This window comes from Erpetoichthys calabaricus, chromosome 2 (assembly GCF_900747795.2).
Source record: "Erpetoichthys calabaricus chromosome 2, fErpCal1.3, whole genome shotgun sequence".
Taxonomy (NCBI): Eukaryota; Metazoa; Chordata; class Cladistia; order Polypteriformes; family Polypteridae; genus Erpetoichthys; species Erpetoichthys calabaricus.
Window position 1 is genome coordinate 150,528,924 of NC_041395.2, and position 19,389 is coordinate 150,548,312.

The 19,389-nt window shown below is 42.7% G+C and overlaps 1 protein-coding gene across 2 annotated transcripts in view; it reads left to right on the forward strand.

The window, feature by feature from the left end:
* Positions 1 to 19,389, forward strand: part of rhbdd1 (rhomboid domain containing 1) — a 183,197-nt gene that overhangs the window by 35,334 nt on the left and 128,474 nt on the right. For both annotated transcript variants that reach the window (XM_051923031.1, XM_051923032.1), the window contains exon 2: positions 16,073 to 16,558. In XM_051923031.1, the coding sequence (XP_051778991.1) occupies positions 16,126 to 16,558 (433 nt within the window). In that variant the 5' untranslated portion in view covers positions 16,073 to 16,125. The remainder of the gene's footprint in view (positions 1 to 16,072; positions 16,559 to 19,389) is intronic.

Sequence of the window (19,389 nt, forward strand, 5' to 3'; positions counted from 1 at the left end):
TCTGTAGAATTTCAATTGAAGAATCTGTGTCAAATACAGTATGTAACACAGGAACAAAGATGAATTATAAGCAAATTTGTAAACTGACTTTCTTATGCCTTACATATTACGATGAGCAGTGTGGGCTCATTGTAATCCAGATCTTTGTGACTTTGAGTTGGTGAAGGGCACAAAAACAGAGAAGTAGAATGGTGTGTCATTCTTCTCTTAAACCAGAGTAACATATATGGCTTCTAGTTTAATATATAAAACTGAAAGTGCCCTGTTTCCACGATCACTCTAATTAAAATGTTTATATTCTTTCAATATGTACCAGGAAGGTGCCTAAAATGTTGGTAACAGGTTTTGTCAAAAGCTTTAAAACCAGAGTTGAAGCCGATAATTCTGATATTTTAATGATCATTTTAAAAATATACAGTACCTCTTAACAAACCTGGAAATATTTTTTTTTCAAATTTGATCAGATGTATGCACTAAATATCTACCATTGGATACACATCTGAACATATACCTTTTAAAATTATGCAGTTCAACTATAATATCTTTTAATATAAAAATGTATATCCCATAAAACATGATGGAAAACTCAGTTTAGGTCTTGTTAGTCAAAGAGTGGAGATACAATCACTTTCATTAATTAGTCCAATATGCCTAACATTGTGGATTTAAGGGAATATTTCTTTGGTTTTTGTCTCAAGTTCTTTTCCACAGTGCTGCTTCTCTGTTCCACTTTTAGTGTGATTGCATCCTATTACAAGCAATGGATGCATTATTTATAACTATGTGGTTTTCCATGAATGTTTTTCCGCAATAATAAGGTTTATAATTCCTCCATAAACATATTCAATGAAGAAAAATAGTTGAATGTTTGGAAACTTGACATCAATTTCATCAACAGACTTTACCCTTGTTATGCATTTCTTATTTGGAGGTAAATATATTTTTGAACTTTTCAGAGAGATCAGTTTTGTCTTGTTACATGCAATGTTTTGTATGTGTCAAAAATGTAAAGTTTCAAGCAGGACCTATGTCGAATTTTTTTTTTAATGGGTGATACATATGCATGTGCTTTTGCTAGCTGTTACCTGGGCCACAGTTTTCTAAAACAATGGCCATTGATTATAGTGCTAAGGGTTACTCGGCTGTATCAGAAGTACTATGTAAGTAACTGAGTACATTTCTATACAGTACTTGCTGTTCGCACAATCCCCGACAGCACCAGGCAAATATTATTGGTTCACTCGAAGGTAACTCTATGTCAAGTCTTCTCACTTTTGGACCTCGTCATCACAGATTTTAATGAAACTTGGTGTGTTGATTTGGTCATATGAGTAACCCATGGAACTGAAATTGCACGTGCCTTGGATCAATATTAAGGGAGAATTAAGCTAACAAAGTTTGAACTTATTGGGGGGGATTATGACTTTGACTGGCTATATCTTCCTAAATATAAGTTCTTTAGAAATGGTGCTTATACTGTTTTAAAGATCTTTTCCAGCTCTGTATTTGTAAATGCTATGCTATCCCCAAAATGAAACATTACCATGTTATGAATGAGTATAACATTAAAAATTGAATAGCGAAAAACCCAATATTTTAAAATTGGTCCATTTTTTTCTACTAAAGCTATCTTATAATGTCATGAACATCTACAGAAAATTTGGTCTTTGTTTTTTGAGTCATTGCTGAGATATCATTACTTATAGGTGGCATCACATTGTTTCATATCACTAATGGGCCTTTTTCATAGCAGCCATATTGTCATGAAACAGGGTGGCAAGCCCAGCTGTAAGTAATTAAATTAATTATGGTTCCAATTATGCTACACTGAAATTGAACAGAAGCTTCATTAATATCATTAGTGACACCTGTGCTTGCCATACTATTTCAAGTCAAAATGTCTGCTGTGAAAAGGGCCCATTCCAATGTGGCTAATAAAATGCTCCAACCTGCATTACTCAGAGTGGAGTGAGGTGTGCAAATCAGTCAGGAGTAATCAATCAATAGCAGATACTGTCAATTACCTGGTGGAGATAAAACATTGTGTTTGCTGCAGCAGCATACATTTTCAAAATGGCTTTGGTAGAGAAGTTGTTTAGACTCAATCAGAAATCTTGTTGTGACCCTTTCAAATGTCATCTCCAAATATAAACTGTACTTTAAGAGATGTGCCTGAGACAGCAATACGGGATCACCCAAGTCTCAATTTAAGATCAGGACACCACATCTGCAGATATTGCTGTGTGAGACTGTCAAAACTCACACACAAGAACAAACAGATTTGTCAGTCTGACTGTTCCAGTAGTGTCTTAACAGACCCTCCTGATCCTGATCCTATGGCTGGTCCCTCAACATCTAGAGATAAAGGTACATGGCTAGGATGTGTTGAAGAAACTATGCACAGCACTGGAGAGTTGAGACTGAACTTTTTACATCCTCATGGACCATCTACTTCCTACTCATTCCCATAAAGTTCTGATACACATGCCGTGGATCATCAGGATGTGCTTTTAGTAGTTGAACCTGTGATGGCAACACGATGGACATAGACAATTTCAAGCAAAGACACCATTGCTGCATCAAAGACTCTAATGGAGTATAAATTGAGAATGTAGTTTATTTCCCATCTTACCATTCAAACAGGAAAAGCTTGATTTATATTTTCTGAAAACATACAATGAAAGAGTGCATCATCTCAGATATGATATACTTAATTCAATGGCTTTTTAATAGGCCAGTGTCTCTCAAGAAATCAAAGTGTGAACTGAAGAGAAAAACTATTCTGATGTTACCATTAATTTATTAAGTTTTAGTTACTTTGGCATTATTGTCTTTTTTATTCATTTTTAACTGTAATTTTTATTTTTATTTCAGTTAAAATTACTAAACTTAATATGGGGATGTAGATGTACAATTTAAACAGATTGTTATTTTCATAGGAATTGTTATATATGCATAATAGAACTGTTTTACATTACAGCAAGTAATTAACCATATTAAAAAATAGTAAAATGCAATAATTTGAAAGTAAATTATGCTTCATGTTGCGTTAGAGTTATTCGTCGTGTAATACGATTTCGTTCTGTTTGGCTTTGAAATTAACACGCAAATACTTTTTAAACTTACACTTTTACTGTAAACATTCAGTAAAAATAATTTTTTGAATTAAATTTTCATCAATAACGCATTGAATTTTGGTTCTGTGTTTGGACTTTCATCGTGACAACCCAACGTATAACTGCCCGTGATTGAATTTCGTTTCTTTCTCTCTATTAAATGAAATGACTTTTTTGAATGTTTGGCTCTGAGATTTGTTAATTATTTTTGCAAAAGCTATTCTAACGGGAAACTGTTAATACAAATGGCATATCAAGATCTCCTTTGTTGTCTAATGTTATCCCCTGAAGATGTACTACATTACCTTTCTTGGAAACATCCTTCTTTCTACAGTAATTTGTGTGGAGGAAGACCGGACGGTGTTAATGGTTATAGATATTCTTCAGAATATTGTAAGTTGATGTTTTCATCTTCTGCACGATCACCGCCAACTGTTTCAGCATAGTCTATTGATACGCATTTAACCAATTTGCTGTGTAACCGATCAACATTTTTGGCGTTAATTCGTTTGACTTCATCGTTTCTCTGTGCTAGGCTTGCCCATGTACTCATTTTTACTGTTGATAACCCTTCGTGATGAAATTCTTCAGTAAGATTTGGACGTCTTCTTTAATTGGGAACTTAAAGTGAGGAAAACGTTAAAATTGGTAAGAGCTGAGAGAGCAAGACCTGTGTCTGTCAAAAGCATTCACATGAATGAGAGGTGAGAGTACCGTGTACGTAGTTGAATATGGTCGAGAGGAGGGCGTGACTTGAAAAAATCTCTTGAAAAAAGTCTCCTCTTGTCCCAGGATTTTTTTTATATAATAGAGAGATATTCTCTCTGCTAGTTCTCACTTTAGTCTTAGTTTTCATGAATCCTAATAACCCTGTACAATTCACTAATCACTAATTGCTATTCATCAGCATTCTAAGGAATTATGGATTTTATGCATACTTCAGATAAGTAATGATGTATCAGCAACGACTCAACAGCCATACACCAAATTTTCTGGACATGTCCATGACATTATAAGCTAGCTTTGTAAAAATATTACCAATTTTAAAATATAGTTTTGTTTCTCTATTCAGTTTTTAAAATTCTCATCAGTCATAACATGGTAATGTTTCATTTTGGGGTTAGCATAGCATGCGTAAAATTATAGAACTGGAAAAGAACTTCAACAATATGGGAGCCATTTCTATGCAACTTAATTTAGGGAGATACAGCCAGTCAAAGTCAAAATAAAATAAGTTTAAACTTTGTTAGCTTAAATCTCCCTTAATACTGATCCAAGACGCATGCAATTTCTGTTCAATGGGTTACTCATATGACCAAGTCAGCATGCCTAGTTTTGTTAAAACCTGTGGTGATGAAGTCCAAATGTGTGATGATTTGAAATGGAATTATCCTGGAGTGCCTTACTCTTGAACATCTACTTTCCTGCTGTAGATCAATTATTGCTGTTCCTGCTGACTGCCCTTCGCTTTTGTTCATGGTCATTGCAAAACAGTTTTATAAGAAACTGTATTCTTTTGAATTATCCATTATCCACCACTTATCAAAGGTCGGGTCGAGGGGGCAGCAGCCTAAGCAGGGAAGCCCAGACCTCCCTCTCCCCGGCCACCTCCTCCAGCTCCTCTGGGAGGACCCCGAGGCGTTCCCAGGCCAGCCGGGAGATATAATCCCTCCAGCGTGTCCTGGGTCTGCCCTGTGGCCTTCTCCCAGTGGGACATGCCCGGAACACCCCCCCAGGGAGGCGTCCAGGGGGCATCCTGACCAGATGCCCGAACCACCTCAACTGACTCCTCTCAATGCGGAGGAGCAGCAACTCTACTCCGAGTCTCACCTGGATAACTGAACTCCTCACCCTATCTCTAAGGGAAAGTCCAGCCACCCTGCGGAGAAAACTCATTTCGGCCGCTTGTATCCGCGATCTTGCTCTTTCGGTCACTACTCAAAGCTCGTGGCCATAGGTTAGAGGGAGGAACGTAGATCGACTGGTAAATCGACAGCCTTGCCTTTTGGCTCAGCTCTCTCTTCACCACGACGGACCGTTGCAGAGCCCGCATTACTGTGGATGCCGCACCGATCCGTCTCTCGACCTCCTGCTCCATTCTTCCCTCACTCATGAACAAGACCCCGAGATACTTGAACTCCTCCACTTGAGGCAGTAATGTGTTCTCAACCCGGAAAGAGCATTCCACCCTTTTCCGGCTGAGAACCATGGCCTCAGAGTTAGAGGTGCTGACTCTCATCCCTGCTGCTTCACACTCGGCTGCGAACCGCTCCAGTGAGCTGGAGGTCACTGTCCGATGAAGCCAACAGAACCACGTCATCTGCAAATAGCAAAGACGAGATTCTGAGGTCACCGAACTATACCCCTTCCGCTCCTTGTCTGCACCTAGAAATTCTGTCCATAAAACTTGTGAACAGAATCGGTCACAAAGGGCAGCCCTGGCGGAGTCCAACCTCAACATATAACGAGTCCGACTTATTATCAGCAATGTGGACCAAGCTCCTGCTCCTCCTGTACGGGGACTGAATGGCTCGTAACAACAAGCCTTGTACCCCGTACTCTTGGAGCACACCCCAGAGGATGCTTCGAGGGACACGGTCGAATGCCTTCTCCAAATCCTCAAAACACATGTGGACTGGTTGGGCAAACTCCCATGCCACCTCCAGGATTCTGGCCAGGGTGTAGACCTGGTCCAGTATTCCACGGCCGGGACAGAATCCGCATTGTTCCACTTGAATCCGAGATTCGACCATCGACCGAACTCTCTTCTCCAGCACCCGTGAATAGACCTTACCAGGAAAGCTGAGGAGTGTGATCCCCCTATAGTTGGAGCACATCCTCCTGTCACCCTTCTTAAAAAGAGGGACCACCACCCCGATTTGCCAATCCAGAGGCACTACCCCCGATGTCCATGCGATGTTGCAGAGACTTGTCAACCAGGACAGCCCCACAACATCCAGAGCCTTGAGGAACCCAGGGTGAACCTCGTCCACCCCAGGGGCCCCGCCACCTCGGAGCTTTTTAACTGCCTCAGCCCCTGATATGGATGGGCCCCCAGCCAGAGTCCTCTAGCTCTGCCTCCTCTAAGGAAGACATGCTGGTGGGATTGAGAATATCCTTGAAGTATTCCTTCCACCGGTCAATAATGTCTGCCGTTGAAGTCAGCAGGGCCCCATCTCCACTGTACACAGTGTTGCTGGAACACCGCTTTCCCCTCCTGAGGCGCCTGATGGTTTGCCAGAAGCTTCTCGGTGCCGACCAAAAGTCGTTTTCCATGGCTTCCCCAAACTCCTCCCATGCCCGGGTTTTTGCCTCAGCAACAGCCAGTGCCGCCACACGCTTGGCCCGCTGGTACCCCTCAGCTGCCTCTGGAGTCCCACTGATCAACCAGACCCGGTAGTTAGTTTGAAGGTGAAATTTGAGTCAGGTGTTTTCAATCAATGGGATGACAATCAGGTGTGAGGGGCACCCTGTGTTATTTAAAGAACAGGGATCTATCAAAGTCTGCTCTTCACAACACATGTTTGTGGAAGTGTATCATGGTACAATCAAATGAGATTTCTGAGGACCTCAGAAAAAGAGTTGTTGATACTCATCAGGCTGGAAAAGGTTACAAAACCATCTCTAAAGAGTTTGGACTCCACCAATCTGCTGTCAGACAGATTGTGTACAAATGGAGGAAATTCAAGACCATTGTTACCCTCCCCAGGAGTGGTCGACCAACAAAGATCACTCCAAGAGCAAGGCGTGTAATAGTCGGCGAGGTCACAAAGGACCCCAGGGTAACTTCTAAGTGACTGAAGGCCTCTCTCACATTGGCTAATGTTCATGTTCATGAGTCCACCATCAGGAGAACACTGAACAACAATGGTGTGCATGGCAAGGTTGCAAGGAGAAAGCCACTGCTGTCCAAAAAAAAAAAACATTGCTGCTCATCTGCATTTTGCTAAAGATCACGTGGACAAACCATAAGGCTATTGGAAGAATGTTTTGTGGATGGATGAGACCAAAATAGAACTTTTAGGTTTAAATGAAAAGCGTTATGTTTGGAGAAAGGAAAACACTGCATCCCAGCATAAGAACCTTATCCCATCTGTGAAACATGGTGGTGGTAGTATCATGGTTTGGGCCTGTTTTGCTGCATCTGGGCCAGAACGGCTTGCCTTCATTGATGGAACAATGAATTCTGAATTATATCAGAGAATTCTAAAGGAAACTGTCAGGACATCTGTCCATGAACTGAATCTCAAGAAAAGGTGGGTCATGCAGCAAGACAACGACCCTAAGCACACAAGTCGTTCTACCAAAGAATGGTTAAAGAAGAATAAAGTTAATGTTTTGGAATGGCCAAATCAAAGTCCTGACCTTAATCCAATCGAAATGTTGTGGAAGGACCTGAAGTGAGCAGTTAATGTGAGGAAACCCACCAACATCCCAGAGTTGAAGCTGTTTTGTACGGAGGAATGGGCTAAAAATCCTCCAAGCCGGTGTGCAGGACTGATCAACAGTTACCGGAAATGTTTAGTTGCAGTTATTGCTGCAAAGGGGGGTCTCACCAGATACTGAAAGCAAAGGTTCACATACTTTTGCCACTCACAAATATATAATATTTGATCATTTTCCTTAATAAATAAATGACCAAGTATAATATTTTTGTCTCATTTGTTTAACTGGTTTCTCTTTATCTACTTTTAGGACTTGAGTGAAAATCTGATGTTTTAGGTCATATTTATGCAGAAATATAGAAAATTCTAAAGGGTTCACAAACTTTCAAGCACAACTGCATGTCATACAGTGTTGACTAGCTGCACATATATGTGTCCCATTGAATTAACCCAACATTTTAAGTCCTGTGCTTGTAAGAATAGTTGTTATGTGTGTATGGCATGTGTTTAGTAAGCTGTGCAAATGTTTACTCTGACCAAGGCATGCCATCGCTCCCAAGCTTGTGCTGTACTCAGGACTTGAAGTGGGCTGATTCACTATACCATCAGTTTCTTTTTCTGCTATGCAAACTGGAGTTTAGAAGCATTTCGCTACCTTAGTTCTATACTGCATGAATTTTAGTCTCCATCGTGAGGAGTAAGAAAAAGCCAACAGAATAGGCACTACTGTGTTTACCCAAGGATGCCACTTGCTAACCATGATTTCTTTGAGGCTCCCCTAACCTTTCTTCGTCTACTTCATTTAATTTTCCATGCAGCTTGCCACCTCTTTTCTTTTTCCTGTTCAGATAAGCTGTTCTTTTTCATTCACCACCAGCTCCATTTCCTTGTGTGATTATAGCCACAGTCTGGTCAGTGTTGCAGTTCTGCTTGCACCATTCATTTCAATGAACTGCAAGTCCCATTTCTCTGCATGATCACTGTTGTGGCAAAAAAGTTGCACTGCCTAAGAATATCCTACTTGTTACAGCTTTATTACTGAAAAATGCAGAGAAATAAAAAAAACATTGGTCATCTAATTTTCTTTTTTCTAATAGACACCAAATTGCAATTAAATTGAAAATTTTTTTGAGGTATTTAGTTTTCTATTGTAATTGGGAATTTACCAGTCAATATTGATCTATCGAAATGTGTTTTCTTAACAGATAATGTACGTACTGGCCTAGATGTACCATCTTAGAAATTTCCACCTTTTTAACTAAATAGGAAATGTTTTTTTGATTAGTGAGTATGAGTCAATGAGTCAATTAATGAGTCAATCAAATTTTCAATATACAGGGTGGTGCAGGGAAAATGGAAATTTTGGAACTAGGTATTGGTAACCCTGGGGTGTTAGCAGTTGTTTGGGATCAATACAACCTCATTTAGAACCCCTTTCCATTAGTTACAATGGAGAAGTGGAGTGGTGTGCAATGAGCGTTTGCTGTGAAAGCCTTATATAAAAATGGTGATAGTGTGACTGCTGCGCAAAGGGAATTTCAGCGTCATTTCCAGTTAGGACATCATGATCGTGTCATGCGATTACAACATGGATGTGTAATTTCGAAGAAATGGGTTCAGCATTAAAAAAGTCCCCAGGTGGTATTCGAATGGCCCATATTCCAGAGAATATTGAGGCTGTTCAAGCTGCCATTGTGAGGAGCCCTCGCCGCTCCGTTTCACAACATGCATCATTGCTACAGTTGGGGCAATGAAGCGTGAAAAGAATACTGCATGAGTTTAAGTTCCACCCTTGCAAATTGCAGATTGTGCAGGAACTCAAACCCAATGACCACATGTTGCACTTGTGGATATCAGATGAAACCCATTTCCACCTTAATAGATATGTTAACAAACAGAATTTCCATTACTGGGCACAGGAAGATTCTTTTGAGCTTCACCAGTGTCCATTATAAAGCACTAAGGTTACAGTATGGTGTGCTGTGTCATCGTATGGTGTCATAGGCCCTTACTGTTTTGAAAATGAAAAATATCCGATCAGTATGTAGCTATGCTTGAAACATTGCAAAACTTCACACAGTAATATTGAAAACATGTTGTTTCAACAGGACAGAGCCATTGCCCTATAATCAATGGCAGCTATTTGACGATTGTTTGGAAGGTACGTCATTTCACGCAATTGTGACATTCCATGGCCTCTGGGATCCCCATATCTCACTGTTTATGATTTTTTTATGTGGGGACATCTTAAAAGCCAAGTGTACCACACATGTTCTGCGGCCATTGCTGAATTAAAAAGGAGAATTGAAGAGGAAATTGCTGACATTCCTCTTGACATGTTACGTTGAGCAATGCAGACTTTCCACAACAGGCTGTCAGAATGTGTATGGAAAAATGGACAGCACCTTCATGATGTTTTCTTCAAAATATAAAAAGAATATTGAATACCATTAATTGTATATCCTGTACATTTGCATTTCATCATTAAATGTATTTTGTAACGTGTTTATTCGTGCATTGAATGTCAAATGAAAATTTCTTCTTTTCCCTGCCGTACCCTGTATATATACTGTTTACATATATAAATGTATAAATCAAGTTAGTGAAGATTATGTAGTCTAATTAGACTAGAATCAACCATTGCTGGCCTCTACATTGAAAATTATATTTGGTACAAATATAAACCACACGGCGGCACGGTGGCGCAGTGGGTAGTGCTGCTGCCTCGCAGTTGGGAGACCTGGGGACCCGGGTTCGCTTCCCGGGTCCTCCCTGCGTGGAGTTTGCATGTTCTCCCCGTGTCTGCGTGGGTTTCATCCGGGCGCTCCGGTTTCCTCCCACAGTCCAAAGACATGCAGGTTAGGTGGATTGGTGATTCTAAATTGGCCCTAGTGTGTGCTTGGTGTGTGGGTGTGTTTGTGTGTGTCCTGCGGTGGGTTGGCACCCTGCCCAGGATTGTTTCCTGCCCTGTGCCCTGTGTTGGCTGGGATTGGCTCCAGCAGACCCCCGTGACCCTGTGTTTGGATTCAGCGGGTTGGAAAATGGATGGATGGATATAAACCACACCAATGGAACACCACTTCTGCCATGAAGTACACTGCTATGAGATTGTTTGTATGCATTGAGGTCCAGAAGGGGTTGTGAAAATACTGTAGATAGTAAACTGTGAGCAACAAAGAAGCTGTCCAAGAAAACATGGATTTTGAAAAAAACTGAGAAAATGTGGCAGTTGCTCAATATTGCCATGTACTTCATTGTCTTTTTTCATAGGTTTGGGGAGAAGGATGCAGCACATGATAGCTTGTTACTTTTAGAACATTTGAACAAGACTACATGATTCTAAAAATTCTCTAAACATGAAAGCTGGTTCATTTTTAGTCTCTAACATTTGGACAGTTTGTTTCATTTAATTGGTGACACTACATGTTAAAACTACTGTTGTACCGAGAGTTCATCAGTCACAAAGCAAGTACAAATGGGTATTTTAAAAGTGTTAATAATGGAGGCTTTTTTGCCTTGAAAAAGCACAGGATTTTATGCTTCTTTAGGTGTAAATGCCACTGATTCTGTCTCTTTCTCGCTCTGCCTTTGCTTATGCTTGTGCCATCTAACATATTTTTTTTTTTGTGTTCGTCCACATTTCTCCCTTTAACTCTTTATGGTATGCATGCCAATGGTTGAGAAATGCTGATCTAATAAATTATGTTGTAATCTTCGCTTTGTCTGTTATGTCAGTTGCATCTTCAGAAATGTGTAACATGTTGCTTTGGCAGAATCTTCCTCTCCTGAAACTGTGCTAGCTATAATTTCATGTATTATGTTCATGCATATTATCTTCATGCAGGTAGACTTATGATTCATTTCTGGTTATACTTTTCATAATTGCATTGGACAGAAGAAAGGTTTTATGGTCTTAAATTAGTGGGATTCATTGTGCCTCCTTTCTTATAGTTTGGATTCATTTTAGAAGCATTATATATTTATCAGATGTTTTTCCTATTTGAAGTTATTAGCAGAATATGCTTATTAAGAGTTTATAAATTGCATGTGATTTCTTTCAATACTACTGGCAAAATTAGTTAGTTTTTTAGTCTTCAGAATCCCAAAGGTTTAAAACTCATCTAACTTTAAACTAGTTTTCACTTCATTCACAGAGGTTGAATTTATTTATTCCTTAACAAATATATGGATGAAGTATTTATTTAACTCATTTGCTATTTGCTGTTGACATCCCTGAGGCCTTTTCATTTACTGCTTTTTCACTAAAGAGTTACTGGAAAATATTTTAGTTTTTCTTGTAAAACGTTCATAATAATTTGTTGATTTCCTACTTTAATTTTTTGTAATTTTCTAATCTGATTTTTTTTAAATTGTTTTTTTTGGAGCGATCTTTTTGGTCTTAAGTTTTACTAATGAAACTATTAATGTGTTTAGGCCATCTCTTCTGTGTTTTCATTTTATGATATACAGTACATTTATCTTGGGCCAAAATCAGAATGTCATTGAGTATCAATTATAGTTGCTTTCATTTTGTTTTCTAGTACTGCATTTTCTATGTGCCTGCTTGCACCAAAAAGTTGTTTTTCAAAAGTTATTATTGTTTACTTTTTTATGTACATTTGTACTTATATAGATAATTTAAAATTTAATCATATTGTTATTGTTTTCAATCACTGCTTGTAGGTGTTGGGCTTGAGAACACATGGCTGATAAAGCAATTGCTTGCTGTATCATTCCAATTTACACTTTTATATTTCTTGTCAATGTTTGTAAAGTTGGAATTGTACTTATCACAGATATATTTTGTTTGATGTATCAGATATCAGAGGTTCAATGTAAATTCGAAAATTAAAGATTTATAATGCTTCCTTAACGTAATGCACAATGATTCTAACATTCACTTTTTCTGTGTTGCTTTTTCGAGTTTGGGTTAAATTTTTGACATATAGCACTACACCCCCCCTTTCCTTGTTGTGACTGTGATATTATTATTCATTTGCATCACTGTTATTGAACCATAAATCAGTAATTCAGATCATATCATAGTACCACACCTGTCCTCCATCCATCCATCCATCCTCTTCCGCTTATCCGAGGTTGGGTCGCGGGGGCAGCAGCTTGAGCAGAGATGCCCAGACTTCCCTCTCCCCGGCCACTTCTTCTAGCTCTTCCGGGAGAATTCCAAGGCGTTCCCAGGCCAGCCGAGAGACATAGTCCCTCCAGCGTGTCCTGGGTCTTCCCCGGGGCCTCCTCCCGGTTACACGTGCCCAGAACACCTCACCAGGGAGGCGTCCAGGTTGGCATCCTGATCAGATGCCCGAGCCACCTCATCTGACTCCTCTCGATGCGGAGGAGCAGCGGCTCTACTCTGAGCCCCTCCCGGATGACTGAGCTTCTCACCCCATCTTTAAGGGAAAGCCCAGACACCCTGCAGGGGAAACTCATTTCAGCCGCTTGTATTCGCGATTTCGTTCTTTCGGTCACTACCCATAGTTCATGACCATAGGTGAGGGTAGGAACATAGATCGACTGGTAAATTGAGAGCCTCGCCTTGCGGCTCAGCTCCTTTTTCACCATGACAGACCGATGCAGAGCCCGCATCACTGCGGATGCTGCACCGATCCGCCTGTCGATCTCACGCTCCATTCTTCCCTCACTCGTGAACAAGACCCCGAGATACTTGAAATCTTTCACTTGCGGCAGGATCTCACTACCAACCCTGAGAGGGCACTCCATCCTTTTCCGGCTGAGGACCATGGTCTCGGATTTGGAGGTGCTGATTCCCATCCCAGCCGCTTCACACTCGGCTGCGAACCGATCCAGAGAGAGCTGAAGATCACGGCCTGATGAAGCAAACAGGACAACATCATCTGCAAAAAGCAGTGACCCAATCCTGAGTCCACCAAACTGGACCCCCTCAACACCCTGGCTGCGCCTAGAAATTCTGTCCATAAAAGTTAGAACAGAATCGGTGACAAAGGGCAGCCCTGGCGGAGTCCAACTCTCACTGGAAACGGGTTCGACTTACTGCCGGCAATGCGGACCAAGCTCTGGCACTGATCGTACAGGGACCGAACAGCCCTTATCAGGGGGTCCGGTACCCCATACTCTCAGAGTACCCCCCACAGGATTCCCCGAGGGACACGGTCGAATGCCTTTTCTAAGTCCACAAAACACATGTAGACTGGTTGGGCAAACTCCCATGCACCCTCCAGGACCCTGCTAAGGGTGTAGAGCTGGTCCACTGTTCCGCAACCAGGACGAAAACCACACTGTTCCTCCTGAATCCGAGGCTCGACTATCCGACGGACCCTCCTCTCCAGGACCCCTGAATAGACTTTACCAGGGAGGCTGAGGAGTGTGATCCCTCTGTAGTTGGAACCACTCTCCGGTCCCCTTTCTTAAAGAGGGGGACCACCACCCCGGTCTGCCAATCCAGAGGCACTGTCCCTGATGTCCATGCAATGTTGCAGAGGTGTGTCAACCAAGACAGTCCTACAACATCCAGATCCTTGAGGAACTCCGGGCGTATCTCATCCACCCCCGGGACCCTTCCACCAAGGAGTTTTTTGACCACCTCGGTGACCTCAGTCCCAGAGATGGGGGAGCCCACCTCTGAGTCCCCAGGCTCTGCTTCCTCATTGGAAGGCATGTTAGTGGGATTGAGGAGGTCTTCGAAGTACTCCACCCACCGACCCACAACATCCCGAGTCGAGGTCAGTAGCGCACCATCACCACCATATACAGTGTTGACACTGCACTGCTTCCCCCTCCTGAGACACCGGACGGTGGACCAGAATCTCCTCGAAGCCGTCCGAAAGTCATTCTCCATTGCCTCCCCAAACTCCTCCCACCCCCGAGTTTTTGCCTCAGCAACCACCAAAGCCGCATTCCGCTTGGCCTGCAGGTACCTATCAGCTGCCTCCAGAGTCCCACAGGACAAAAGGGTCCTGTAGGACTCCTTCTTCAGCTTGACGGCATCCCTCACCGCCGGTGTCCACCAGCGGGTTCGGGGATTGCCGCCACGACAGGCACCGACCACCTTACGGCCACAGCTCCGGTCAGCTGCCTCAACAATAGAGGCACGGAACATGGCCCATTCGGACTCAATGTTCCCCACCTCCCTCGGGATGTGGTCGAAGTTCTGCCGGAGGTGGGAGTTGAAGCTACTTCTGACAGGGGGCTCTGCCAGACGTTCCCAGCAGACCCTCACAACACGTTTGGGCCTACCAGGCCTGACCGGCATCCTTCCCCACCATTGAAGCCAACTCACCACCAGGTGGTGATCAGTTGACAGCTCCGCCCCTCTCTTCACCTGAGTCTCCAAGAAATGTGGCCGCAAGTCCGATGACACAACCACAAAGTCGATCATCGAACTGAGGCCTAGGGTGTCCTGGTGCCAAGTGCACATATGAACATGCCTATGCTTGAACATGGTGTTCATTATGGACAATCCGTGATGAGCACAGAAGTCCAGTAACAAAACACCGCTTTTTTTACACCGCTCGGGTTCAGATCGGGGGGGCCATTCCTCCCAATCACGCCCTTCCAGGTCTCACTGTCATTGCCCACGTGAGCATTGAAGTCTCCCAGCAGAACGAGGGAGTCCCTAGAAGGTATACCCTCTAGCACCCCCTCCAGGGACTCCAAAAAGGGTGGGTACTCCGAACTGCTGTTCGGTGCATACGCACAAACAACAGTTAGGACCCGTCCCCCCACCCGAAGGCGGAGGGAGGCTACCCTCTCGTCTACCGGGGTAAACCCCAATGAACAGGCTCCAAGTCGGGGGGCAATAAGTATACCCACACCCGCTCGGCGCCTCTCACCGGGGGCAACTCCAGAGTGGTAGAGAGTCCTGCCCCTCTCAAGGAGATTGGTTCCAGAGTCCATGCTGTGCATCGAGGTGAGTCCTACTATATCTAGCCGGAACCTCTCAACCTCACGCACTAGCTCAGGCTCCTTCCCCTTCAGAGAGGTGACATTCCACGTCCCAAGAGCCAGCTTCTGTAGCCGAGGATCGGACTGCCAAGGTCCCCGCCTTCGGCCACCTCTCATAGGTGGTGAGCCCATGGGAAGGGGGACCCACGTTGCCTCTTCGGGCTGTGCCCGGTCGAGCCCCATGGGTGCAGGCCCGGTCACCAGGTGCTCGCCATCGAGCCCCACCTCCAGGCCTGGCTCCAGAGGGGGGCTCCAGTGACCCGCGTCCGGGCAAGGGAAAACGCCGTCCAAAGTTTTCATTCATCATAGGAGGTTTGAACTGCTCTTCGTCTCATCCCTCACCTAGGACCAGTTTGCCACACCTGTCCTGTTTCCTTTAACTCAGTGCTTGTCACACAACGGCATCAGTACTCATTTTCTTATAGTATTTACTGCACATAAATTGTGAAAATGTCATCATTGTTCCATAACAAAACTAGAGCTATCATTTTATTTGTGTTCCTTAACAGTGAGACAAAAATAATTCTAACATGACACTTGTCATATGTGTAAGTCTAATAGTCTTTAAAATACCAAGCTCGACACAGGTTGAGTAGGCCATGTTTTTTAATTGCTACTACTTTTTTTTTCCAGAATTTCCTGAAAACCTTCTCATTCTCTGTTGAATCTCTTCGTATCAGCAAACCATGAGGCCCAGACACAGAGGGGACAATTTAGGCCTTCTTTTGCTGTTCTGCCAGATTTTTCAAGTTGGATTTAATAATGTTCCACCTGCAACTCTTGTTACTCTTGCACTGAACATTTACCTTTTTCTCTTCCCTCTGAAGAACCTGATGCAAGTATGTATCAGTGTGCAGAATGTTTATTTCCACAAGGACTGGTCACGCATATTACTGGCTCAGTTCCACCATGCAGATGACTGGCACCTCTATTTTAACATGGCATCCTTTTTGTGGAAAGGCCTGAGGCTGGAAGGGAGACTGGGTAGCATGTGGTTTGCCTACCTGCTTGGGGTTTTCTCTTTGCTCACTGGAGTGGTGTACATCTTGCTTGAAATGGCACTGTCAGAATTGTTAAATGATGCTTCATATAACAGTCACTGTGCAGTAGGTTTCTCAGGTGAGTTACAGTTTAAGTTCCTAACTTATTTTTGTGTGATTGCCACTTGGATACATTTTCTTGTTGATGACATAACCCACTTAAAGGGGCACATTCAAATTTCTTTTTTTGCCATTTCTAGAGTCATTTAATGTTTGAAATAATGTTCACTTTGTAACATGAACTTTATTCTGTGACTACCAAAATGATTGTGAAAGTGTCAGAATGCCCTATGCATTATGAGAGACAAGTGGGTGTAAAGAAAATTCCGAGCAAGACATACATTTTCTTATCAAAAAGAATGTTTATAACTGTCTTTTATCAAAAATTAAAAAATGAAATGTCTAAGAAATATTTTAAAAGAAGTAATCTCCTAAAAATAACGAACAAAGTTAGTGTCCAGTATATCTGTGTCAGTGGATCACCAGTAGTCAGTGGATTGGATTCGTATATCAGAGCTTAGCTCCAGTGGTGCTGAGGACAGAGTGGTTCCTGGTTAGGCAAGACCATAATTTTACTGGCTCCTGAACAGTATCATAGTACAAGGGAAAAACTACATGCAAAATAACCTGCCTAGGGCAATTACACTGGGGACTTGCTATGTAAAGTCTGTAAGCAGGTTACCTACTAATCTTTCTATTTTCCACCTATAAGCTTCTGACCAGTCAGATGTTTGCATCCATGAATCACATTCCTCTTATAAAAAAGAAAATAAGCACAATAAATAATCTATAAAAGAATAAAAACAAATAAAAATGAAACAAAAACATATCCTTCTTAATGCACCACAGCACACATTTATCACTGTCTTTTATTTCCTATTCTGTTGCTGTTACCGCTTCTTTTTTACCTAAGGAGACTGTGCAACTACCAAATATCAGCAGGTCCTGATCCTGTTCCCATTTGCTTTTCTTCCTTTGGGCTTTTATATTCCCTATAGTGCAATCACTAGCTAATCCAGGACTCCTTGCCTCCCAGCTGTAAACCATAAGAAGTGACATTAAAAGACTATTCTGTATGGCAGCCTTGGCCCAGAAACTCAGAGCTGTGATCTGGCATGTCCCCAAGCAGAAAAAAGATGGGGAAAAAGTATTATATATGTACTAGCCAACCCGCAGCGTAGCATACGCCGCATAATTATGTATTGATGGATGAAAACTTCCTGAAAGACACAGTTGTCCAAATGGGGTTGGTTTTGAGGATACGACTGTAGGTGAATGAAAAGATGTTACTCTGGAGAGGGCAACATACAATACAGCGTTTTACACGCTGCATACAGCGATTCACATCGAAGCATAGACACTGCTAAGACCATGGGATACCCCTCGCAAACTGTTGTACACGCTGCATACAGCGATTCACATCCGCAACAAATATGATTCTTCTTAGATGGTGCTGTCGCGTCCACCCTTGCTCTCGAAGCATACACACTGCCTGGTCATGTGCCCGCTCGCAAGAGCAACTAACACAGATCTGCCCACCAACTCTAAGACCATGGGATACCCCTTGCAAACTGTTTTACACGCTGCATACAGCAATTCACATCCACAACAAACATGCCTCTTCTTAGATGGTCCTGCCGCGTCCACCCTCGTTCTCGAAGCATACCCACCGCCTGGTCATGTTCCTGCTCGCAAGAGCAACTCATGGAGACCCGCCCACCAACTCTAAGACCATGGCGTGTAAAACAGTTTGTGATGGTGGACGCGGTCGTGCGTCATAACCGAAAAGAATGCAGTGGAACCTCGGTTCACGACCATAATTCATTCCAAAACTCTCGTCGTAAACCAATTTGGTCGTGAACCGAAGCAATTTCTCCCATAGGATTGTATGGAAATACAATTAATCCGTTCCAGACCATATGAACTGTATGTAAATATATATTTTTGTAAGTTTTTAAGCACAAATATAGTTAATTAAACCATAGAATGCACTGCGTAATAGTAAATTAAATGTAAAAACATTGAATAACACTGAGAAAACCTTGAACAACAGAGAAAACTAAAACTGCAGTAGTTTGCGCTATAGCAACAAAAAATGAACATTTGAAAAAATCCGTAATTTAATTAATAAACCACCAAGAAAAGTAACATTTCAAAAATGCACACTACAAACCGATTGCTGTAAACAGAAGTGAAAACAAAATCAAGCCCAGTGCATTCTTTAACTGCCTTCCTACCCTATGAGTCCAGCCCTCTCTCTCTCGCGCTGCCTGTGTGTGTGCGCGGCTCTCTCTCTCTCTGGCCCTGCCTGTGTGTGTGCGGCTCTCTCTCTCTCTCTGCCTGTGTGTGTGCGCGGCTCTCTCTCTCTCTGGCACTGCCTGTGTGTGTGTGCGGCTCTCTGTCTCTGGCGCTGCCTGTGTGTGTGCGTGGCTCTCTCTCTGGCGCTGCCTGTGTGTGTGCGTGGATCTCTCTCTCTCTCTCTCTCTCTCTCTCTCTCTCTGGCGCTGCCTGTGTGTGTGTGCGGCTCTCTGTCTCTGGCGCTGCCTGTGTGTGTGCGCATCTGTCTCTCTCTCGCGCTGCCTTTGTGTGCTTTGAGTTGCTGCGTCTGAGTTGGTGGCCGTGGCTCTGCGAGTTGTCGTCGTATCCAATGGTCTTAGAGTTGGTGGGCGTGGCTATCTTGCGTGCTTTCCATGGGTGTGTACTTGTCGGCGGCTTAGTGAATTATATATACATACATGTATATATGTATATGTATACAGTGATCCCTCGCTATATCGTGCTTCGCCTTTCGCGGCTTCACTCTATCGCGGATTTTATATGTAAGCATATTTAAATATATATCACGGATTTTTTGCTGGTTCGCGGATTTCTGCGGACAGTAGGTCTTTTAATTTCTGGTACATGCTTCCT